The 26,460-nt window shown below is 37.3% G+C and overlaps 1 protein-coding gene across 1 annotated transcript in view; it reads left to right on the top strand.

The window, feature by feature from the left end:
• Nucleotides 1-26,460, top strand: part of LOC132770144 (uncharacterized) — a 282,948-nt gene that overhangs the window by 5,635 nt on the left and 250,853 nt on the right. Inside the window, exons 4-17 of the mRNA XM_067466268.1 lie at nucleotides 2,324-2,632; nucleotides 3,556-3,576; nucleotides 6,346-6,654; nucleotides 7,090-7,110; nucleotides 9,113-9,421; nucleotides 10,182-10,202; nucleotides 13,919-14,227; nucleotides 16,529-16,549; nucleotides 18,368-18,676; nucleotides 19,619-19,639; nucleotides 19,993-20,016; nucleotides 20,643-20,705; nucleotides 22,257-22,404; nucleotides 25,363-25,544. Coding sequence (XP_067322369.1) covers nucleotides 2,324-2,632; nucleotides 3,556-3,576; nucleotides 6,346-6,654; nucleotides 7,090-7,110; nucleotides 9,113-9,421; nucleotides 10,182-10,202; nucleotides 13,919-14,227; nucleotides 16,529-16,549; nucleotides 18,368-18,676; nucleotides 19,619-19,639; nucleotides 19,993-20,016; nucleotides 20,643-20,705; nucleotides 22,257-22,404; nucleotides 25,363-25,544 — 2,067 coding nt within the window. The remainder of the gene's footprint in view (nucleotides 1-2,323; nucleotides 2,633-3,555; nucleotides 3,577-6,345; nucleotides 6,655-7,089; nucleotides 7,111-9,112; nucleotides 9,422-10,181; nucleotides 10,203-13,918; nucleotides 14,228-16,528; nucleotides 16,550-18,367; nucleotides 18,677-19,618; nucleotides 19,640-19,992; nucleotides 20,017-20,642; nucleotides 20,706-22,256; nucleotides 22,405-25,362; nucleotides 25,545-26,460) is intronic.

The following is a 26,460-nucleotide window of genomic DNA, read 5'->3' as shown; positions in this document are numbered from 1 at the left end:
AGATGTGGTGAAGAATTGACATACACAATAACAACAAAAATAAGAAAGATGAAAATCAAACAAGAGCAATCTCTGATCATGGTACTATTGAATTTTCAACAATTCAAAATATTAGATTAAGAAGATGGAGACTGAATGATAAGCTACTAAGAACTGAAGAAGATACAAAGAACAATAAAAAATCTTGAAAGATTTTTTTGAAATAATCATATTTCCAGAAACACACATTCAGATAGTTTGGTTTGCAAGTAAGGCGATAATGAGAGTACACCTAATTCAATATTATGTGTTAAGAAATAAAAGGAGAAATGAGAAGAAAAAGAGAATATTACAGGAAATATCAGAAGTAAATAGAACAAAAATTTTAAAAGAATCCAACATGCCAAAAAGTAAACATGAGCTGGAAATATTAGAAAAACAAAGAAATTTCCTAGAAAGCTTTAAAAGAAACTAAAATTCACAAAGCACTTCCAAAATGCTAACGGACAAGAAAAATGGCTGGCAAATAAAATAAGAAAGAAGAGACAAATGCCACATATAACTAAAATAATGCCCAAGGATGAAATATATTCGAAGGACCAAGATACACTAAACCAATTCAATGAATATTATAAGAAGCTATGCTCAAAAGATCCAATAAGGAAAGAAGATATAACACAATATCTAGGGGAAAAAACTTGATAAGATTATTGGAACAAAAAATATAATTATTAAATTATAGAATGCAAGAAATATAAAAGGCAGAATAATGGAGATTTACTTTAAATCCTTAGAAGTAGAAATATTACCATTTTTACATAAAATAATGAATGATGCCCTAAACAATAAAAAATACCGGATACATGGAAAATGACTAATATTACAATGATTCACAAAGAAAATTTAGATCTAACAAATGTGAAAAATTGTAGACCAATTTATCTTCTGAATACTGATTAAAAGATTTTTACCTATGTATTGTACCTATGTACCTATGTATTGGCAGAAATACTACAAATCTTTTTAAATGAAGGGATCAAAAAAGATCAAATGGGATTTTTACCACTGAGAGCCATTCAGCAGTAAAACTATCTGCCCCAGACTGTGGTGGAGGCTCCTTCTTTGGAGGCTTTTAAACAGAGGCTGAATGGCCATCTGTCAGGGGTGCTTTGAATGCAATATTCCTGCTTCTTAGCAGGAGGGTGGACTGGATGGTCCATGAGGTCTCTTCCAACTCTATTATTCTATGATTCTATGATTCTATGAGACATCTAAGAGAAAATTGTTAGATATTGAATACTTTAATAATCGAATACTATGAAGCAAACAATAAAAAAGAATTGGCATTGATCTTTATAGATGCTGAAAAAATATCTTCCGCAGTGTTTTTCAGTGCTTTTATGGGTGATGGTTATTCATTGGCCTGATAGGTGTATTGTGTCCAAATTTTGTGTCCAGTGGTTTTTGAGTTATGTTAATCCCACAATGAACATTACACACACACACACACACACATAGAGAGAGATTTTTTGCCTAGACTCCATGTGTGTTAGATTCCCTTGTCTACTCTCAGCTCTCAATTTACCTATTTTTCCTTTTAAATTGATTGTATATAAGCAAACTAATATGAAACAGTTTTTTTAAAAAAAAAATGACTCCTAGTTACAAACAGGGCAGAGACAACAGTAAGTGAGAGGAAATCTACCCCTAGGAAGGAAATTCATCCTCTGAAAGAGTTATCATGGGTAATAGTTGTCTCCACTGAAGCTTTATCACCACTCTTTGTTTCCACAAGACATATTTTTCAAAATCTGATTATCACGGGGACAGAAAGAAAGGTGAAATCTTCTAAACTATTGTTAGAGGAGCAAGGAAAAATATTTGTTCACCAGGAATGTGTAATTAACTGTACATTGCATTTCTAAACCATCAGATGGAACATGAGAGAACCAGATAACATTAATATATTTTATGAGTAACTCCAGATGTTCATCCCCAATGTACCCTTTTTAAGGTGTTTAGGTTTGTCCACCCTTCCTTTATATTATAAGATTCCCTTAAAGATTCTCTTAAACTCATGTGGTTTTAATAATTGTTTATGTAATTGATGTTTTAATTGATTTGCTTTAATGGGTTCTTATTTGTATTCGTTGCTTGGCACTGACTGAATGCCTGTTGTGAAGCTGCACTGAGTCCCCCTTCAAGGGTGAGAAGGATGGGGCACAAATACGCGAAATAAATAAATAAATAAGCCAATAAATTAAAATTGCTAATTAATTGCTTTTAAGATTCTACTTTATTGACTTGAATAAACAATATGTTTTTTGAATTAATTTTCCCCAAGGTCTTCGATTGGTGAATGCAGCTCATAGATGTGAGGGCCGTGTAGAAATTAAATACAGCAATTCAGTCTGGGGGACAGTTTGTCATGATTCATGGGACTTAAATGATGCAAATGTTGTATGCAGACAACTTGGATGTGGATATGCTCTCAGTGCTCCAAAGTCAGCATATTTTGGGCAAGGCTCTGGTCCCATTGTCTTGGATGAAGTTGGATGTTTTGGAAATGAAACTTACCTATGGCAATGCCCTAACAATGGCTGGGGAGTTCATAACTGTGGCCACTATGCAGATGCAGGAGTCATCTGTTCAGGTATTTCCTGATTTTGTTATATGTATCTTTCACATTATTTTATTTGCATATTGAAATATTTGATCACTTCACTCCACTTTTATTAAAACTCTTATATCAGCGTTCAACCTATGAATGTGCTGAAAATTTATCTTCAGTTTACCCATCATCATCCTTAGGATCTTGGTGAAATTATGAAGCCCTCACTTTATTAGGTTCAGACATGGAAAGGAAGAGGTCAAAGAAAACTTGTGTGGAGATCATAATTAAAAAAAAAAGAAAAGGCCTGCTCACTCAGATTTAGGGCAATGCAGGGCAATTCAGGGCAAGGCCACCTTCATGCAGCCTTGCCCCATGTTAATTAAAGTTGGGGAATAGTCTGAATTCTGGCACAACATTCAGACTATCCCCTGACATTGGGCTCATCTGAACATTTGGGCCGATACTGTAATAGAACCATCTGCAACTTCTCTCACTGTCATCCTACCTTTCTTGGGCTTGGGTGAGCTGGGGACATGGGATGGCGGATACCACCATGAACCATCCTCTTTGTTGTAGTGGTCCCATTGCCTGCAAGGGTAAGATGACAATTGGGGAAGGAGAAGGAGAGAAGGGGGTGATTCCTTCCCATCCTCCTTCTTTGTCCCATTTCCATAGGAGAAGTTACAACCAATGGGTAGTACCTGTGTTTTGACTGGAGAGCACAACAATGTGGAGGATAAGGGACAGTGATTATCTGGGCAGAGGGGACTCCTTCCCACCTCTCCAGTGTCTTACTCTCCACCCATGAGAAACCACAACAGTATGATGTTAGAGAGCATACCAACCATAATGGTGCAGCACCGATGGGGTTTCTATCTTAAAGAAAATCCACCCCTGCTGGAGGTTAAGTTCTTTTGAAGTGCTCAGGGAAGAAGTAATGGGTTTCTTTTCTCATTTTTCAGATGCACTTTCTACAACCAGAGGTAAGTTCCCATTTAATGAAATTGACACAATTTATTCAGTCAAGTATAGTGATAGTAATATTTTAGATTATGGGACCCAATTCCAAATAGGCCTTTGGCCATTTTCATCCCAAAAAACAATTCTTCTCTGTGACTATATAGCCTCATGACCTAAAAACAAGCAGGATTTCCCCCTCTCCTTCAGAACTATAGTTCTAAATCCCCAATGAGAGTTTCCCTCTGGTTTGAAGTTGGAAATTGTAGGTGATGATATCATTGGGAAACTCCCTACTACTGTCCAGGCATGTAGCCGGGGGGGGGGGGGGGGGTTGAGGGGCTTCAGCCTCCCCCCCCCCCCCCCAAAATTCTCATGGTGGTTTGCGAAAAGGCCTTACTGGTGCATTATTTAAACTGTTATGTTTATTCATATCATGATCTGATCACCATACTCAATATATCCCATATGCATGGGGGTATTGGGGTAATGATACAAAAGGTTTGCTAGGGTAGACCCTCTTTCACTCAGACTCAGCCCCCCCCAAAACTCAGCCCCCCCAAAACCCTCCCTGAAAAAAATTCAGCCCCCCCCCCCCCCCCCCGAAACGAAATCCTGGCTACGGGCCTGCTACTGTCTCTTTCCTGAGACAACAGGAAGTGAGAGGAAATCTACCCCTAGGAAGGAAATTCACTCCTGAAAGGGTTATCATTGGGCAAAGGTGTCTCCACTGAAGCTTTATCACCAATCCTTGTTTCCACAAGACATTTTTTTTCAAAGTCCAATTATCACTGGGGCAGAAAGCAAGGTGAAATTTTCTGAACAGGGACCAAAAAGAAAAAGAAACATCACAGGTATATTAACCTTTCTCTGTGCTATCCAAAGGTTAAAAGGTAGCAATTGCTTGGAGTTGCACTTAAAAATGTACCAATTCCAACATACATACAAATTCCACTTAAGAACAAACCTACAGAAAGTATCTTGTTCCTTAACCGGAGACTGCTTGTACTGCACCTGGAATGATGGGGAATCAAGAAGTATTTCCACCAATTCTATTCTGATAAAAAGACTAGAGCATGTATTGATAGGAAAATAATGTCAGGAGGGAAGGTGTGAACTTGCTTTTCTTCCCAATTTAAAATACAAAAAAAGAACATTGCTACAATAGTATGCTGTGTAGGTCTCCATTACTATGATCTTGTAAGACAAACTTGGAGTGCCCTCTTGTGATTGCATAGCCAGGAAAGTAAGAATATACAGGTTGAGCGTACCCCTTAAACAAAATGCTTAGGAGCAGAAGTGTTTTGGATTTAGGATTTCTCAGATTTTGGAATACCTTTACTTTTATATATACATTCGTAATGAGGTATCTTGGAGAAGCGACCAAAATCTAAACATGAATTTCAATTATGTTGTATGTATACCCTGAAGTTAATGTCATACAATATTTTAAAATAATTTTGTGCATGAAACAAAGTGTGTATAGGTTCTTGTGGTTTTTTTCGGGCTATAGAGCCATGTTCTAGAGGCATTTCTCCTGACGTTTTGCCTGCATCTATGGCAAGCATCCTCAGAGGTTGTGAGGTCTGTGAGGTTGTGAGGTTGTGAGGACAGACCTCACAACCTCTGAGGATGCTTGCCATAGATGCAGGCGAAACGTCAGGAGAAATGCCTCTAGAACATGGCTCTATAGCCCAAAAAACCCCACAAGAACCTAGTGATTCCAGCCATGAAAGCCTTCGACAAAACAAAGTGTGTATACCTTGAACCACCAAAAATAAATGGTGTTACTCTCTCAGTCTCCCCTGTGAATTATTTTGGATTTTGGAGGATTTTTGGAATTCTAGCTAGGGGATGCTCTACATGTCATTTTTGGTTTCTAACTATGGCATCCTCCTTTTTGTCATTTTTAAAATCTGAACATTATTGGATGTTTGGACACACTTATTCCACACATTTGAAACTGAATGTTTGGCAATCCAAAAGTTTTTTTTAAAAAAAACAAAACAACAGATGACCACAGATAGAGAACAATGTAAAGGCAATTCCTTTTACATCCCAGACCCAAAATTCTTATAAAGTTGGGAGATGATTTAGAAGTATGACTTTTTTTTTACTGAGGTTACAAATACTTTGCTTTTTTGCTTTAGTGTAATTCCTATGGAACACAGTAAAACTAATCTGGAATAAACGTCTAACATGACAGTCCCATCATCATTGAAACTTCTGATAACCCTCTTAATACTGTATTGGTGCAATAAGCATTTCTGGACAGCAGTGTACCATTATTTATATTTTTAAAAATCAACTATTGTTAGAAGAGCGAGGAAAGATATTTGTTCATCAGGAATGTTTAATTAACTGTACATTGCATTTCTAAACCATCAGATGGAACATGAGAGAACCAGATAACATTAATATATTTTAAGAGTAACTCCAGATGTTCATCCCCAATGTATCCTTTTTAAGTTGTTTAGGTTTGTCAACCCTTCCTTTATATTATAAGATTCCCTTAAAGGTTCTCTTAAACTCATGTGGTTTTAATAAATGTTTATGTGATTGATGTTTTAATTGATTTGCTTTAATGGGTTTTTATTTGTATTTGTTGTTTGGCACTGACTGAATGCCTGTTGTGAAGCTGCCCTGAGTCCCCATTCGGGGGTGAGAAGGATGGGGCACGAATACGCAAAATAAATAAATAAGTCAATAAATTAAAATTGCTAATTAATTGCTTTTAAGATTCTACTTTATTGACTTGAATAAACAATATGTTTTGTGTATTAATTTTCCCCAAGGTCTTCGATTGGTGAATGGAGCTCATAAATGTGAGGGCCGTGTAGAAATTAATTACAGCAATTCAGTCTGGGGGACAGTTTGTCATGATTTATGGGACTTAAATGATGCAGATGTTATATGCAGACAACTTGGATGTGGATATGCTGTTGCTGCTCCAAAGTCAGCATATTTTGGACAAGGCTCTGGTCCCATCGTCCTGGATGATGTTAGATGTAATGGAAGTGAAACTTACCTATGGCAATGCCCTAACAATGGCTGGGGAATTCATAACTGTGGCCACTATGCAGATGCAGGAGTCATCTGTTCAGGTATTTCCTGATTTTGTCATATGTACCCTTTACACTTCTTTATTTTCATATTGAAATATTTGATCATTTTGATATGACAGGATACACATTTAACATCTCTTCACTCTCCCCTTTTATTAAAACTCTTATACCAATACTCAACCTATGAATGTGTTTAAAAAAAGAGTAATTGTCACAATGCTGAAAATGTATGAGGAGGGAACACTTCCCAGTTGCCTTAGAAATGCTATTTAATAATTCAATTTTATTGTTTTCTGCAGTGTTTTCATTGCTACGGGACAGCTTAGTAAATTGGAAAAAGATAGGAACAGTGTGGACACTCAACAAATATTTTATAGAATAATTTGGCAATGAATGCTGACCTTATAGACATTTCAAATCAAACCATAAAAGTACTCAGGGAAGTACTAATGGGTTTCTTTTTTCATTTTTCAGATGCACTTCCTACAACTAGAGGTAAGTTTCCATTTAATGAAATTGGCACAGTTTATTCAGTCAACTATAGTGACAGTAGTATTTTAGATTATGGGGCCCAATTCAGAACAGGCTTTCGACCATTTTCATCCCAAAGAAACAAATTATTCTTCTCTGGGACTTGCTATGATACATGGCAGCATGACCTAAAACAAGCAGGCTTTTCCTCTCTCCTTGAGAACCATAGTTCCGAATCCCCAGATGAGAGCTTCCCTTTGATATGGAGTTGGAAATCGTAGGTGATGTTATCTTTGGGAAACTTCCTACTACTGTCTCTTTCCTGAGACAACAGGAAATGAGAGGAATTCTACCCTTCAGAAGGAAAATCACTTCTGAAACAGTTATAATGAGGGAAAGATGTCTTCACTGAAGCTTTATCACCAATCCTTGTTTCCATAAAACTTTTTTTCAATCAAGTTATCACATGGACAGAAAGCAAGGCGAAATCTTCTGAATAGGGACCAAAAAAGAAAAGAAAAGAAATGATAAAAAGCAAAACAAACACCACAGGGGTATTAACCCTTCCCTATGCTATCCAAAGGATAAAAAATAGTAATTGGCTGTAGTTGCACTGATAAATGTACCTGTTCCAACATACATAAAAATTCATCTTAACAAACCTACAAGAATGTATCTTGTTGCTAACCCAGACTATGCACCTGAAATGATGGGAAATCAAGAAGTATTTCCATCAATTCGATTCTCATAAAAAGACTATAGCATTTGTTGATAGGAAAATAATGCCAGAAGGGAAGGTTTGAACTTGCTTTCCTTCCCACTTAAAAACAGAAAAGAGAAATTTGCTATGATAGCATGCTATGTACGTCTCCTTTACTATGATCCTGTAAGACAAACTTGGAGTGCCCTCTTGTGATTGTAAAGTCAGGAAAGTAAGGATACACGGGTTGAGTGTACCCCTTAACCAGAATGCTTGGGACCAGAAGTGTTTTGGATTTCGGGTTTCTCAGATTTTGGAATACCTTTATGTATATAAACATTCAGAATGAGCTACCCTGGAGAAGCAACCTAAATCAAAATATGAATTGTATTTCTTTTATATGCATACCCTGAAGTTAATTTCATACAATATTTTAAAATAATTTTGTTCATGAAACAAAGTTTGTATACCTTGAACCAACAGAAATAAAAGGTGTTACTCTCAGTCACCAAGTGGATCATTTTGGATTTTGGAGGATTTTTAGAATTCCAGCTATGAGAATCTCCACCTGTCATTTTTGGTTTCTAATTATTGCATCCTCCTTTCATCATTTTTTAAAATCTGAACATTATTAGATATTTGAACACACTTGAAATGGAATGTATGGTAATCCCAAAGTTTTTTTTTAAAAAAATGACCATATATAGAGAGCAATGCAAAGTCAAATCCTTTTACATCCCAATCTCAAAATTCTCATGAAATCAGAAGATTGCATTTTGGAAGAGGATTTAGAAGAAGTGACTTTTTTTCCTGAGGTTACAGATCTATTGTTTGTTTACTTCAATGTAATCCCTATGGAACAGAGTGAATATGAGTAAATCTAATTTGGAATGAAGCTGTAACATGACAATCCCATCATAATTGAAACTTCTGGTAACCCTTTTAATACTATATTGGTGCAATACACATATTTTGACAGGATGTACCATTATTAATATCGTAAAGATCAATTACTGTTAGAGGTGCAAGGAAAGATATTTGTTCATCAGTAATGTTTAATTAAATGTATATTGCATTTCTAAACAATCACATGGAACATGAGAGAACCAGATAACATAAATATATTTTAAGAGTAACTCCAGACGTTCATGCCCAATGTATCCTAATCATCCATGTCATTTTTAAGGTGTCTAGGTTTGTCCACCCTTCTTTTATATTATAAAATTCCCTTAAAGATTCCCTTAAAATGGTCAATTAATCACTTTTAAGATTCTACTTTATTGACTTGAATAAACAATATGTTTTTGGTATTGCTTTTTCCCCAAGGTCTTCGATTGGTGAATGGAGTTCATAAATGTGAGGGCCGTGTAGAAATTTATTACAGCAATTCAGTCTGGGGGACAGTTTGTCATGATTTATGGGACTTAAATGATGCAGATGTTGTATGCAGACAACTTGGATGTGGATATGCTGTTGGTGCTCCAAAGTCAGCATATTTTGGACAAGGCTCCGGTTCCATCGTCCTGGATGATGTTAGATGTAATGGAAGTGAAACTTACCTATGGCAATGCCCTAACAATGGCTGGGGAATTCATAACTGTGGCCACTATGCAGATGCAGGAGTCATCTGTTCAGGTATTTCCTGATTTTGTCATATGTACGTTTTACACTTCTTTATTTTCATATTGAAATATTTGATTACTTTGATATGATAGGATGCACATTTAACATCTCTTCACTCTCCCCTTTTATTAAAACCGTTATACCAATACTCAACCTATGAATGTGCTAAAAATTTATTTCAATTTACCCAACATCTTCCTTAGGATCTTGGTTAAATTATGCAACTCTCACTTTAGTTAGGCTCAGACATGGAAAGGAAAAGGCCAAAGAAACATGTGTGAAGATCATAATTAAAAAATAAAAGGTGTGCCCACTCAGATTTTTATGAGTACCTTTCCATCATGAACATATTCAGTAAAGGTTTAGGTTCCAGTGACTGAGGGGTCATGCAGGGAATGTGATACCATTACAATGAGATAGATAGATAGATAGATAGATAGATAGATAGATAGATAGATGATAGATAGATAGATTATGATTATGTTACAGAGTGTAAAAAGAGCCAGAGTAATTGTCACCATGCTGAAAATTTATGAGGAGGGAACACTTCCCAGTTGCCTTAGAAATGCTACTCAGTAATTCAGTTTTATTGTTTTCTGCAGGGCTTTCATTGCTATGGGACAGCTTAGTAAATTGAAAAAAGAAACAGTGTGGACACTCAATAAATATTTTATAGAATAATTTGGCAATGAATGCTGACCTTATAGACATTTCAAATCAAACCATAAAAGTACTCAAAGAAGTACTAATAGGTTTTTTTTTCATTTTTCAGATGCACTTCCTACAGCTAGAGGTAAGTTTCCATTTAATGAAATTGGCACAGTTTATTCAGTTAGCTATAGTGACAGTAGTATTTTAGATTATGGGGCCCAATCCAGAACAGGTTTTAGGCCATTTTCATCCCAAAGAAACAAATTATTCTTCTCTGTGACTTGCTATGATACATGGCAGCATGACCTAAAAACAAGCAGGCTTTTCCTCTCTCCTTGAGAACTATTGTTCTGAATCCCCAGATGAGAGCTTCCCTCTGATATGAAGTTGGAAATTGTAGGTGATGTTATCTTTGGGAAACTTCCTACTACTCTCTCTTTCCTGAGACAACAGGAAGTGAGAAGAAATCTTTCCTTCAGAAGGAAAATCACTTCTGAAAGAGTTATAATGAAGGAAAGGTGTCTCCACAGAAGCTTTATCACCATTCTTTGTTTCCACAAGACTTTTTTCAATCAAGTTATCACATGGACAGAAAACAAGGTGAAATCTTCTGAATAGGGACCAAAAAAGAAAAGAAAAGAAATGATAAAAAGCACAACAAACACCACAGGGGTATTAACCCTTCCCTATGCTATCCAAAGGATAAAAAAATAATGCTATGTAGGTCTCCTTTACTATGATGTTGTAAGCCTTGTGGTGGACTGGGCCCTGAAGCTCCCAAGTCTCATCGTACTGGGTGATTTCAATGTACATGCAAATAGGTTGTTGTCTTCTTCGATAGTAAGGGACCTAGTACAATCTATTGAAACAAAAGATTTCTCATTAATGGTGACCAGTCCTACTCATCGAGCTGGGCACACCTTGAACTTGATTTTTAGTATCGGAATACAAGTGATTCTATCTTCAGTCTTAGAGATTCCTTGGTCTGACCACTACATCCAGAAAACCCAAATAGAGATTCCACCACCACAGCATCCGGAGACTGAACAAATTTTCACGCGGCCGAGGAAGCTGATGGATTCTACTAGACCTTTGAGTGTCCTTAAAGAACTGGATTACACCGCTGATTCTCTATATGAACAAGTGTAAAACTGGAACAAAATTCTATCAACTGCCTTAGATACAATTGCCCCTAAACGGGCTTTTCGCCCTCGCCGGAATAGATCTCCGTGGTTCACGGATGCATTACGTCAGATGAAACTTGAGTGGATGAGATTAGAATGTAAATGGCACAAGAAACCTGATGAAACATCGAAGTCTGCTTTCGAAATACATAAAAAAAAATCTACGAAGCAGCCACCAGAGAGCCCAAAAAAGAATATAATTTCTCATTGATAGCTTCTGCCAGATCTCGACCTGCCCCAAATATTTAAAATTGTTCGTAACATCACAAATCCAACCCATCCAGCCAAATATGTGGCTAGTCAAGATATTACAGCAGAGACTTTCCAGAGCCACTTCATAAATAAAATCAATCTGCTCCGCGAAGGGCTACTTCCCACAGAGGACACATCGAGGGAACTAGAGGCCTTCTGGCCATCTAGTGGCCAACTTCTAGAACATTTTGTGTCATTAGAAATGGAAGACCTGGAAAAGACTCTAGCTGCAGCAAGACCAACTACCTGCTCCCTCCATCCTAGCCCCTCCCAGTTGGTTAAGGAGTGCCGGGAGGAACTACGAGATCCCTTAAGGAACATCATCAACAGCTCCTTGGAGCAAGGATTTTTTCCAGATTGCCTTAAAGAAGCAGTGGTCCACCCTCTCTTGAAAAAACCAAGCCTAGATACAGCCATACCTAGTAACTATCACACAGTTTCAAACCTTCCATTTTTGGGCAAGGTAATTGAACGGATGGTGGTGGGGCAGCTACAGCAATTCTTAGATGAGACTGCAGGTTTTGACCCCTTTCAATCAGGTTTTCATTCAGGTCATGGGACAGAGACTGTTTTGGTAGCTATTACTGACGAAATGCGTCGTCAGACCGAGGCAGATCAGCACTACTGGTACTCTTGGACCTCACAGCTGCATTTGACACCGTGGACCATGACTTGCTGATTCATCAATTGGCTATATCTGGTGTACGAGGTTTAGCCCTTAAATAGTTCAGTTTGTTACTCCAGGACCGGAGGCAGAGGGTGGAGTGGTTAGGCCAAAGCTCTGGGAGCTCCTGCCTTTGTTGTGGAGTTCCCCATGGTGGTATCCTCTCGCCCCTGTTATTTAACATCTACGTCTGACCACTTGCTGGACTGGTGCGGAGCTTTGGCATAGAGTGCTACCAGTATGCAGATGATACCCAGCTACTCTTGCATCTCGAACCTGGGGCAACCGCGATTCCAGGAAAATCTCCCATACATACCAGGCCCTAGGGAGGTACACCTGGAAGCTACAAGGCTTTTTCGATCTATGCTCCAATTCAGTGGAACTTGTTGCCTCCATATGTTAGAGCAATGTCGGAGTTGCGACCTTTTGTAAAAATGCTCAAGACTTGGCTGTTTGGTTGTGCATAAGTAATCAGATCTAATTTGTCAAATAGTCACTGTTGAATGTTTTTATATTGTGAAATGCTATTTCAAATTGTAAGTCGCTCGGAGCACCTTAGTGGAGAGCAACTAATTAAGAAGTGAAGTGAAGTGAAGTGAAGTGAAGTGAAGTGAAGTGAAGTGAAGTGAAGTAAGATAAACTTGGAGTGCCCTCTTGTGATTGTAAAGCCAGGAAAGTAAGGATACACAGGTTGAATGTACCCCTTAACCAGAATGCTTGGGACCAGAAGTGTTTTGGATTTCGGGTTTCTCAGATTTTGGAATACCTTTATGTATATAAACATTCAGAATGAGCTACCCTGGAGAAGCAACCTAAATCAAAATATGAATTGTATTTCTTTTATATGCATACCCTGAAGTTAATTTCATACAATATTTTAAAATAATTTTGTTCATGAAACAAAGTTTGTATACCTTGAACCAACAGAAATAAAAGGTGTTACTCTCAGTCACCAAGTGGATCATTTTGGATTTTGGAGGATTTTTAGAATTCCAGCTATGAGAATCTCCACCTGTCATTTTTGGTTTCTAATTATTGCATCCTCCTTTCATCATTTTTTAAAATCTGAACATTATTAGATATTTGAACACACTTGAAATGGAATGTATGGTAATCCCAAAGTTTTTTTTTAAAAAAATGACCATATATAGAGAGCAATGCAAAGTCAAATCCTTTTACATCCCAATCTCAAAATTCTCATGAAATCAGAAGATTGCATTTTGGAAGAGGATTTAGAAGAAGTGACTTTTTTTCCTGAGGTTACAGATCTATTGTTTGTTTACTTCAATGTAATCCCTATGGAACAGAGTGAATATGAGTAAATCTAATTTGGAATGAAGCTGTAACATGACAATCCCATCGTCACTGAAACTTCTGGGAACCCTTTTAATACTGTATTGGTGCAATACGCATATTTTGACAGGATGTACCATTATTTATATTGTTAAGATCAATTACTATTAGAAGTGCAAGGAAATATATTTGTTCATCAGTAATGTTTAATTAACTGTATATTGCATTTCTAAATAATCACAAGGAACATGAGAGAACCAGATAACATTAATATATTTTAAGAGTAACTAAAGATGTTCATGCCCAATGTATCCTAAACATCCATGTCATTTTTAAGGTGTCTAGGTCCTTTATCTTATAAAATTCCCTTAAAGATTCCCTTAAAATGGGCAATTAATCACTTTTAAGATTCTACTTTATTGACTTGAATAAACAATATGTTTTTGGTATTGCTTTTTCCCCAAGGTCTTCGATTGGTGGATGGAGCTCATAAATGTGAGGGCCGTGTAGAAATTAATTACAGCAATTCAGTCTGGGGGACAGTTTGTCATGATTTATGGGACTTAAATGATGCAGATGTTGTATGCAGACAACTTGGATGTGGATATGCGGTCGGTGCTCCAAAGTCAGCATATTTTGGACAAGGCTCTGGTCTCATCGTCCTGGATGATGTTAGATGTGGTGGAAATGAAACTTACCTATGGCAATGCCCTAACAATGGCTGGGGAATTCATAACTGTGGCCACTATGCAGATGCAGGAGTCATCTGTTCAGGTATTTCCTGATTTTGTCATATGTACTTTTTTACACTTCTTTATTTTCATATTGAAATATTTGATTACTTTGATATGATAGGATACACATTTAACATCTCTTCACTCCCCCCTTTTATTAAAACTCTTATATCAGCACTCAACCTATGAATGTGCTGAAAATTTACCCAACATCGTCCTTAGGATCTTGGTGAAATTATGAAACCCTCACTTTAGTTAGGCTCAGACATGGAAAATTATTATTATTATTAATTATTATTATTATTATTATTATTATTATTATTAACTTTATTTGTACCTCGCTAGCATCTCCCGAAGGACTCGATGCGGCTTACAAAGGCCAAGGCCTCAAAACACAACACAGCAATATAACACCAAAAGCAAAATTAAAAACAGTTAAAGCAATATTGACGACATGCAATAAACAGTACATCAAGACACAATAAAAAAAGAAAAGAAAAGAAGGGGACAAAGACAACATGGGTGGAAATCATAAGTAAAAGAGAAAAAGCCTGTCTACTCAGATTTCCATGATTGTGCCCTCCCAATCATGAAAATATTCTGTAAAGGTTTAGGTCCCAGTGACTTAGGAATCATGCAAAGAATGCAACAACATCACCATTTATATATATATATATATATATATATATATATATATATATATATATATAGTGATGTGTACACACACACACTAATGAGGGCAAAAGAGCCAGAGTAATCATCATCGTGCTGAAAATGTATGAGGAGGGAAGACTTCCATATTGCCTTAGAAGTGTATTAAATTATTTGGTTTTATTGTTTTCTGCAGTGCTTTCATTTCTATGGGACAGTTTAGTAAAGTTGGAAAAAAGATGGGCTTCTCCAATCAGTGCCCATTGATAACAAGGACTTTCTGCATACAATGGACAACCATTTCCATCTTTTTCCTAAAATGTACACTAAAAAAAAAAGACTAACCTTATAAAAACCTCAAGAAAAAGAACTCAGCTCAACTTCCACAGACATGACCATCCAAACATGGCTATGGTCACATCTACAGTGACCACTTAGTTCAGATGGTTCCCAGATCAGTTCTGTAGCATCCAAAAGCCATACAGAGCTGATTTAGGGCAACACAGGGAAGGTCACCTTCATGTAGCCTTGCTCCATGTTAATTAAAGTTGGGGGATAGTCCTAATTCTGGCATAACATTCAGAGTACCCCTGACATTGGACTCATCTGAACATTTGGGCTGATATTGCAATAGAACCATGTGCAACTTCCACCCCAACTTTCTTGCGGTTGGGTGACCTTGGGACATGGGATGGCTGTTAACATCCTCACCCATCCTCTGTGTTGGGCTGGTCCCACTTCCTGCAGTGGCATCACCAAGGGCAATATGACAATTGGGGAAGGGAGGAGGAGAGAAGGGAGTGATTCCTCGTCTCCACATTCCTTCTCCAACTCTTCTTTGCCCCATTTCCATAACAGATGTTACAGCCGTGTACCCGTGTTGTGACTGGAGAACCACCACAAGGTGGAGGGTGGGAAGGGACAGTAAGGTTGGCTGGGCAGAGGGGACTCATTCCCATCTTAGGATCTTGGTGAAATTATGAAACCCTCACTTTAATTAGGCCCAGACATGCAAAAGAAGGGAACAATGTCTAACTCTCCACTCTTGAAAAACCACAACAGTATGATGTTCCAGAGCATACCAGCTATAATGGTTCAGCACAGATGGGGTATCAATCTTAAAGATAATCTATCCCCGCTGGAGGTGAAGTTCTTTCTTAGTGTATATGAAATTAGTGTTTCTTTGATGTAAGAAACATTGAGGTTGTAATGACTGACCAGAAGGACCCATATTGTTCCTGTGGGCCACCATCAAAAGAAGGACAGGGAATGGTAAGGGTCATCCCATGGTGCTGAAGCAGATTCGGTGCCACTGAGCAGCTAGGACTCACTCCCAACTCTACAACATCTGGGGAAGAGGGGGCAGATATAAACCATCCAAGGACAATGCTGTATTTGTTATGACCTCTGGAATAAGAGGTCAGTGTAGATCTGCCCTTTGTCTTAAAAATGAAAAATAGAAGGATTATATTTCTAAACAAAATACAGATATGCACTTTTTTTTACAGTTGTGTGACCTTAATACACTTAGTCAAAAGTATGCAGTTTATACCAACATAGAAACTGTGTGGACACTCAACAGATATTTTATAGAATAATTTGGCAGTGAATGCTGGCCTTATAGACATTTCATATCAAACCATCAAAGTATTCAGGGAAGTACAAATGGGTTTCTTTTTTCATTTTTCAGATGCACTTCCTACAACCAGAGGTAAGATTCCATTTAATGAAATTGACAGTTTATTTAGTCGACTATAATGACAATGCGTGCCATCACAGACAATAATATTTTAGATTATGGGGTCCAATTCAGAACAGGCTTTCAGCTATTTTCATCCCAAAGAACCAAATAATTCTTCTCTGGGACTTGCTATGATACATGGCAGCATGACCTAAAACAAGCAGGCTTTTCCTCTCTCCTTCAGCACTATAGTTCTGAATCCCCAGATGAGAGCTTCCCTCTGATATGAAGTTGGAAATTGTAGGTGATGATGTCTTTGAGAAACTTCCTAATACTGTCTCTCCCCTGAGACAACTGAAAGTGAGATGAAATCTTCCCCTTTTAAGGAAATTCAGTCCTGAAAGAGTGATCAAGGGGGAAACGTGCCTCCACTGAAGCTTTATCACAAATTCTTGTTTCCACAAGACATTTCTTTCAAAGTCCAATTATCACAGGGACAGAAAACAAGATTAAATATTCTGAACAGAGGCAAAAAAGAAAAAGAAAAGAAAAACAAGCACCATAAACTTATTGATCCTTTTCTATGCTATCCAAAGGTAATAAAATAATAATTGGCTGTAGTTGCACTTAAAAATGTACCTGTTCCAACTTACATGCAGATTCAACCTACAGAACCTGTCTTGTTCATAACCTGGATACTGCTTATACCTCATCTGGAATGATGAAGAATCAAGAAATATTTTCATCAATTCTATTCTGATAAAAAGGCTGTAGCATGTATTAATAGGAAAATAATGCCAGGAGGGAAGAACTTGCTTTTCTTCCCACTTAAAAATAGAAAAGAGAACTTTGCTATGATAACATGCTGTGTAGGTCTCCTTTACTATGATCTTGTAAGACAAATTTGGAGTGCCCTCTTGTGATTGCAAAGCCAGGAAAGTAAGGTTGAGCCTATTCCTTAACCAGAATGCTTGGGACCAGAAGAGTTTTGGATTTCGGGTTTCTCAGATTTTGGAATACCTTTATTTATATATATATTCATAATGAGCTATCCTGGAGAAGTGACCTAAGTTTAAACATGAATTTCAATTATGTTGTATGCATACCCTTAAGTTTATTTCATACAATATTTTAAAATACATTTTGTGCATGAAACAAAGTTTGTATACCTTGAACCACCAGAGATAATTGTACACTGCTGTCCAGATATGCTTATTGCACCAATACAGTATTTAAAGAGTTATCAGAAGTTTCAATGATGACGGGACTGTCACGTTACAGTATTTGCATTGCTCTCTATCTATAGTCATCTGTTGTTTTAAAACTCTTTTGTATTACCAAACATTCCATTTCAAATGTTTTGAATCAGTTTGTCTAAACATCTAATAATGTTCAGCTTTTTTAAAAAATGAGGAAAAAGAGGATGCAATATTTAGAAACCAAAAATGACAGGTGGAGCATCCCTTAGCTGGAATTCCAAAAATCCTTCAAAATTATCCACAGGGATGACTGAGACAGAAACACCATTTATTTATACTGTTAAGCTCAACTAACACTTTGAGGAGCAAGGTAAAATATTTGTTCATCATTAATGTTTAATTAACTTTAGAGTGCATTTATAAATTTAATATATTAATATAATAATTTATTTTAAGAGTAACTCCAGATGTTCATGCCCAATGTACCCTAAGCATACATGTCATTTTTGAGGTGTCTAGGTTTGTCCACCTTCCTTTATATTATAAGATTCCATTAAAGAGTCTCTTAAAATTGGTAATATATCACTTTTAAGATTCTGCTCTATTGACTTGAATAAACAATATGTTCTTGGTATCGCTTTTCCCCAAGGTCTTCGATTGGTGAATGGAGCTCATGGATGTGAGGGCCGTGTAGAAATTAACTATAGCAATTCAGTCTGGGGGACAGTTTGTGATGATTCATGGGACTTAAATGATGCAAATGTTGTATGCAGACAACTTGGATGTGGATATGCTGTCAGAGCTCCAGGGTCAGCATTTTTTGGGCAAGGCTCTGGTCTCATCGTTCTGGATGACGTTAGATGTGGTGGAAGTGAAACTTACCTATGGGAATGCCCTAACAATGGCTGGGGAGTTCATAACTGTCGCCACAATGAAGATGCAGGTGTTATGTGTTCAGGTATTTCATGATTTTGTCATATGTACCTTTTACACCTCTTTATTTTTATATTGAAATATTTGATTACTTTGATATGACAGCATGTACATTTAACATCTCTTCACTCTCCCCTTTTATTATAACTGTTATTCCAACACTCAACTTATGAATGTGCCGAAAAATTATCTTCAATGGACCCAACATCATCCTTAAGATCTTGGTGAAATTATGCAACCCTCCCTTTAATTAGGCTCAGACATGGGAAGAAAACGGGAAAAGAAAATATGGGTGGAGATCATAATTAAAAAAAGATATGGCTTACCCACTCAGATTTCTATGATTGTGCCTCCCCATCATGAAAATATTCAGTAAAGGTTTAGGTCCCAATGGCTGAGGGATCAAGCAGGGAATGTGATACCATCACAATATAATATAGATATAGATTATCTGATCATGCTAATGAGGGCAAAAAGAACCAGAGTAATCATCACCATGCTGAAATTGTATGAGGAGGGAATACTTCCCTGTTGCCTGAAAAGTGCTATTCACTAATTCGGTTTTATTGCTTTCTGCAGTGCTTTCATTGCTACAGGACAGCTTAGGACTCACTCCCAACTCTAAATCAGTTGGAGAGGAGGGAGTAGATATAAACCATCGAAGGACAATACAGTACTTGTTACCTGTGAGATAAGAGGTTAATGTTGATCTGCCCTTTGTCTTAAAAACTAAAATAGAAGGATTATCTTTCTAAAAAAAATATAGACATGCACTTTTCTCTTTACAGTTGTGTGACCTTCATACACTTAGTCACAAGTGTGCTGTTTATCCCAAAATAGAAACTGTGTGGACACTCAGATATTTTATAGCATAATTTGGCAGAGAATGCTGGACATATAGACATTTCAAATCAAGCCATTAATATGTTCAAGGAAATACTAATGGGTTTCTTTCTTTATTTTTCAGGTTCACTTCCTACAACCAGAGGTAAGTTCCCATTTAAAGAAATTAACAGAGTCAACTATAGTGACAGTAATATTTTGGATTATGGTGCCCAGTTTAGAACAAGCTTTTGGTCATTTTCATCCCAAAAGAAATATTCTTCTCTGTGACTTGCTATGATACATGGCAGTATAACCTAAAAACAAGCAGGATTTTATCCCCAGATGACAGCTTTCCTCTGATATTAACTGGGAAATGACATGTTTAGGAAACTTCCTACTACTGCCTCATTCATTCTTTTTAACATATGGGGTATTATATACATACATATGCACATACATGTAAACATATATCTGAAATAAACATATTTTAACATATATTTTGTGTTGCATTTGCAGAGCCTTCTCGTCCAACACCTACAGGTAAGTGGGACATGTTCGCAATAGATATGAAGTAGGGGTTTTCCTTGTGATTTAATATAAAAGCTTTAGTAAATATTTTAGTGTTAGTCTAAATGATTTGAATCCTAAAATAGATATATAAATTTCATAAAAACAATGTTTTCAGTTTGTTAGAGTTCATTTTGGATTGTATGGCAGATGCAAAATGGCATCTGGTGATGGCATGCTAATTGTGAGATGAACTTAGAAATTGTAGGTGATGACATCTTTGGGAAACTTCCTACTAGTGTCTCAACAGGAAATGAAAGGAAATCTACCCCTAGGAAGTAAATTCACTCCTGAAAAGGTTATCATGGGGCAAAGGTGTCTCCACTGAAGCTTTATCACCAATCCTTGTTTCCACAATAATTTTTTTTCAAAGTCCAGTTATCACAAGGACAGAAAGTAATGTGAAATCTGAACAGGGACCCAAAGAAAAGAAAAGGAAAAAAGAAAACAAACAGTGATGATATCTACTACTTTCTACTTTCTACTACCGCCTCTTGCCTTCTTTTTAAGATATGGGGCATTATATATGCACATACATGTAAACATATATCTGTCTGAAATAAACATATTTTAACATATATTTTGTGTTGCATTTGCAGAGCCTTTTCATCCAACACCTACAGATAACTGGAACATGTTTTTAATAGATATAAATTATGGGTGTTCCTTGTGATTTAATATAAAAGCTTTAGTGATTTTTTATTGTTAGTCTAAATAATTTAAATCCTAAAATAAATATATAAATAACATAAAACCAAAGCTTTCAGTATGATAGAACTCACTTCTGATTATATAGCAGGTGTCATCCATATCTCCATCCCACACTTGGAAGTAAAAAAGCAAACGAGCTTCAGCTTTATACTGTGTCCTACATCTAATTGTTAGACCCATTGAAACAGTATATTGACTTAATAAATACCTTTGATTAGTGGGTATACTCCCACTAAAACCAACAACTGGATTCATGTCGAAGTAGTCAGCATTCATTGTTTATCCCTCTGGCCAGCATACAGTGGCCATATTTCACAACTATAAATGTTGTCTTCAGATACTCGAATATTTTCCCAATTAAAGTTGTGTGAGGAAACATCAGTTTCTTCATAAGACTAGTTAAGCTTTTGCTGTGTTAGGCTTCGGTTGCCATAATTGGATTTTCACTTGAATAGTTTGTATTGGTCTTTTAAATATTGTTGATCTGCTTTTTCCTGTTCTTTTAAATTTAAATGAACTATAAAGTTCAACTTTTTTGTAAAAAATAGATGGGACCATATTTTCACAAATAATATTGAACATGTATGATATGAATTTCAAACTGAATGTAATTCCAGATTATGTTTTTCCGTTTAGCTGCAATTTTCTTTAGTATCATTCCATCAGTGCTTTCCTTCTCTACATATTCAACTTATATTGCTGGCCAAGAGCATCTGTGTGTATGTGTGTAAGATTTTGAATAGACACAATATCAAGGAAAGATAATATTTCATCCTAATTCCATTCTCCCTAATTTGTCTGAGGAAAGTGCACAACGTACATAATTTATTACAACATAGTTCAGTGGTATGAGTGCCACTTATTGGCGTCATCTATGAGGGGCCATAGTGGCGTAGTGGGTTAAACCACTGAGCTGCAGAACTTGCTGATTGGAAGGCTGGCAGTTCAAATCCATGGACAAGGTGAGCTCCTGTTGTTAGCTCCAGCTTCTGCCAACCTAGCAGTTCAAAAACATGCAAATGTGAGTAGATCAATAGGTACTGCTTCTGCGGGAAGGTAACAGCATTCTATGCAGTCTTGCTGGCCACATGACCTAGGAGGTGTCTATGGACAACACCAGCTCTTTGGCTTAGAAATGGAGATGAGTACCACCCCCCAGAGTTGGAAACAACTAGACTTAATGTCAAGGGGAAACCTTTACCTTTACCTTACACAGCCATATGATGCAGTTTAAGAATGCAATTTATCTGCATTGAAATGCATTATATAGCAGTGCAGTCTTATATAATCCACTTCAATGCAGCTAAACTATACTCTGAAACTGCATAGTATAGCAGTGTAAATGAGGGCATTGTTTGCTGTTATCGTTTGAGTTCTGCGGCTCAAGTAGTTTAAAAAGCCATTTACACATGGGTTTGCTGAAGGTATATTAATGATCTCTCTTCATAAATCTGCCAGTTTCAATACCATTGTGTCTTTCTTTATCTTTTACTTTCCACTAGATTACTTTTGTGGGGGTGAACTTCCAGTTCCATCAGGGTCATTCAGCTCTCCCTTCTATCCTGGAAATTATCCAAACAACTTAAATTGTACATGGACAATTAGAACTTGGAACAATTACCGCATCAACCTCACGTTTTCAAGCTTGCAGTAAGTAGAAGTTATTTCGGAAGAGAACGATCCTTTAAAAGGTCAGCTCTTTTATATGAAAAAGTGGAAATGTGGTGTCTTGCCTACTTCTTGAAGAGTGCATGATAATGTGTTTCACATTTTAGACACACAAAAGGAGCTAACAATCTTAGTGAATATATTGCAATCAACTCTAGTTGTTCTATTTCCCATCATAGCCTCATTTTAGGTCTTACTGGAGGAGCAGAGCAATTGGCAGGAAGCATTTTTCTTCTTTTACATCAGCGTTTCTCACTCTGGGGGTTGGGACCCCTGGGGTGGGTCAGGAGTGAGTGTCAGAGGGGTCACCAAAGACTATCAGAAACCGCAGTGTTTTCTGTTAGTCATGGGGGCTCTGTATGGAAGGTTTGGCCCAATTCTGTCTTCGCTGGGATTTAGAATACTCTTTGCTTGTAGGTGAACTATAAATCCCAGCAACTACAACTCCCAAATTTTCCCCAAAGGTCTATTTTCCCCAAACTTCACCAGTGTTCATATTTGGGTGTACTGAGTATTCATCCTAAGTTTGGGCCAGATCCATCATTGTTTGAGTCCACAGTGCTCTCTGGATGTAGGTGAACTACAACTCCGAAACTCAAGGTCAATGCCTGTAAAGATGCCACCAATTTGTGAAGAAGCCACCAATTTGTAACGGTTTTGTAAAGGAGCTACCACTTTGTAAGGGCTTATTAAATTGATAGCGTAGCAAATAGCTAGTAATATTGATTTGGTCTTTCTTCAATGTGTAGCATGACTTAACTTGGAAAGGATTTGTAACAGAGACCAGGCTTTATAAGAACTGTAACAAGTTTATTGAAATGTAACAGAAGCTTGATGTATTTCAATGTTTCTTACTCTTAGAGGCACAAATCTTCAGAGGTTACATTTATAACATTCTTTAAAACAACTCTGGAAAGGACTCTTCTTTCTACTAAACAGGTTTCAAACTTATTTTTCTTCAAACTGTGTTTCTTCCCTTAATATAGTACTTCAGATACAAGCTTATTCCTTCTTTGTGATATTTCTGTTGCAATAAAGATTCTCACTGGGTTTCTCTCACCCTTTCTACTCATACACTGAATACTAAATAAGTCAACTCGACTTATCTAAACTACCTAGGCTAAAAGCCAAAACCTTCCTGAATCTCATTACAGTAGAATCAGCCTTTCCCTGTAGTTTTTAAACTACAGACTACCTCCCTGGTTCTCACTACTACAGAACCAGCCACTCTTGCAGTTCACAGTCTACAGACTGCCTTACTGGTTGTTAAAACACAACAAAACCAGCCTTCCTGCAGTTCGCTGACTACAGACGGACTGTTTTAAAATGGCTGCCCTGCCAAGTGGTAGTTGGCTCCACCCCTATTTCCATTGCAACCCAGCTCTAAGTGAGCTGAGCTGGCTACCATCCCCCTTATTTATGCAACTTTAAATACTTACCCTCCCAAACACCCATCTATAACCATACACAACAGTAGACTAAAATTTACACTTCACCACAATGCCCACCAAACCTTTCCAGTATGTTCTGTTGGTTGTGGGAGTTCCGTGTGCCAAGTTTGGTTCAATTCTATCATTGGTGGAGTTCAGAATGCTCTTTGATTGTACGTGAACTAGAAATCCCAGCAACTACAATTCCCAAATGACAAAACCAATCCACCCCAACCCCACCAGTATTCAAATTTGGTTATGTTGTGTATTTGTGCCAAATTTGGCCTAGTGAACAAAAATAAATCCTGCATATCAGATATTTACACTATGATTCATAACAGTAGCAAAATTACAGTTATGAAGTAGCAACAAAAATAATTTTATGGTTGGGGGTCAGAACAACAGGAGGAACTGTATTAAGGGGCCCCGGCATTAGGAAGGGTGAAAAACGCTGTTTTACTTGCTTTTTACATCCTAAACAGCTATCTTCACTTCTTTGAGGTGACTCAGAATAGATGATCCAGCCGTTATTCCATCTAGGAATATTGATAGCAGGACTATGATGAGTGCATCTGGGATTGTCTTTTTGCCCTACTGAATTGGAGCAAGACAATCTCAGTCCTAGTGCTAGAGATTCTTGCCTACATTGTGATCACATATGTCATTATCCCCACTCCCCACCTCTCCAACACTTTGAAGATGATGTCTATGTCTATGCAAACATAACAGCTCTGCATAGACATAGATGGTTCAGAATGATGGCAATCAAAAGATTATCCAATTCTGTATTTGTGGGGGCAAATTTGTGAGAACTTTGCTCCTCAAATCTCTTCCCACCCCATTTGGGCTTAGTGTAGGAAGAAATGGTGACATCAAACAGCCATTTTAATATTTTAATTTTTAAAATCGTGGCTTTTAATCATGACTCTTGTTAATATTAAAGCTATTAAAGTTGAATAGCTAATTATTTCTTTTTGAAGTCTAATATGTTTTGATTTCTTGTCACTTTTGTTTTGTTTCTGTGTTTTCCAAGGCACAATACCAACATTGAAGTGGGCAGGGAAGAGGTGTAGCAGTGATTTTACATTCTCCTTCCACCTTACTTTGGTCTTAGTTTGGCCTTGTAAAACTTTCCTTCCATTTCCTTTCATTGACATTCATTGGAAAGAAAATAGCTATGCTGACTCTAAGGCTTGAGTACTTATTGGGGTTTCCGTATTGAAAAGGACTTTGAAAGCATCAAATCAGAGGTCTTCTGTGAACGCCCACATTTTCTATCTATAGATTCTTGAACAGGAGCAGAACTTTCTATAGTCACTTTCTTCTTTTTCCAAAAAGAGAGACTTGCGTCATTCAGCCACACCTCCACAAAAGAACTGCTCTCTCATTTTGCAGATATGTATGGTGTATTCAAATTATGTTCTGATGAGCAGAATATGTGCCATAATTAGTCAACTGAGGTGTGTGCTGAGATTTGTGCTCAGGAAGATATTGTATTTCCCTCCTGCAGAACTGAATGTGGACCTGATAATGTGGACATCTTTGATGGTGATCTCAACTCACAACTTTTTGGGCGCTTTTGTTCTGGTTCTTTCCTATCATTTATTTCAACATCAAATGTTCTCACAGTGAGGTTTCGTACTGATTTCTCAATAACGTACAGAGGTTTTGATGCCTTCTACTTCTCATTTGGTGAGTATATTTGGGATGTTGGCCTGCGTAAATAGAAGTTTAGTGTCTAGATCCAGAGAAGTTGTGTACAAGTTAAGGACAAGTTTGGAGGCAAAAATTATGGCATTTGATATGATCTATGGGTGTTGAAGGTCATTCCATAAAGAGAAGAAAGCACTAACCCCACCTCAGGGGGCCACCCTTGGCTGCCACTCCGTTTCCCCACCCAGACATTCAAAAACAACACAAGTGGCATAATAGTAGTGATATTAAAAGGTGTTGATGCTTCTTTTAGGGTCTCCCAGGACAAACCAATCTCTTGTCTTTTGCCGCTCTACCCAGAGAAGGGGATAGTTCCTCTTTTTTGCAAATTAACTCAATACCATTTGATGATATTGTTTGTTTGTTTCTTGTTTGTTTGTTTTTTTTGTTGTGTCAGGAGCGACTTGAGAAACTGCAAGTCACTTCTGGTATTGGTTGAAACATTTGAAAAATGAGGTTGAGTTGACCAATCCTATATCCATGTGGGAAAAAATAAATATAGTTAAAATAAATTATGGTGATTATTGGAAGGATACATAAGCACACTCCAGGAAATCAGAAGACGCTTACTTCTTGGGAGGAGAGTAATGTCCAGTCTCGATAAAATGGTAAAGAGTAGAGACATCACACTGGCAACAAAGATCCGCCTAGTCAAAGCCATGGTATTCCCTGTAGTAACCTACGGATGTGAGAGCTGGACCTTAGGGAAGGCTGAGCAAAGGAAGATAGATGCTTTTGAACTGTGATGTTGGAGGAAAGTTCTGAGAGTTCCTTGGACTGCGAGAAGATCCAACCAGTCCATCCTCCAGGAAATAAAGCCCGACTGCTCATTGGAGGGAAGGATACTAGAGACAAAGTTGAAGTACTTTGGCCACATCATGAGGAGACAGCAAAG

This window comes from Anolis sagrei, chromosome 3 (assembly GCF_037176765.1).
Source record: "Anolis sagrei isolate rAnoSag1 chromosome 3, rAnoSag1.mat, whole genome shotgun sequence".
Taxonomy (NCBI): domain Eukaryota; kingdom Metazoa; phylum Chordata; class Lepidosauria; order Squamata; family Dactyloidae; genus Anolis; species Anolis sagrei.
This window is presented reverse-complemented; position numbering and strand designations above follow the sequence as displayed.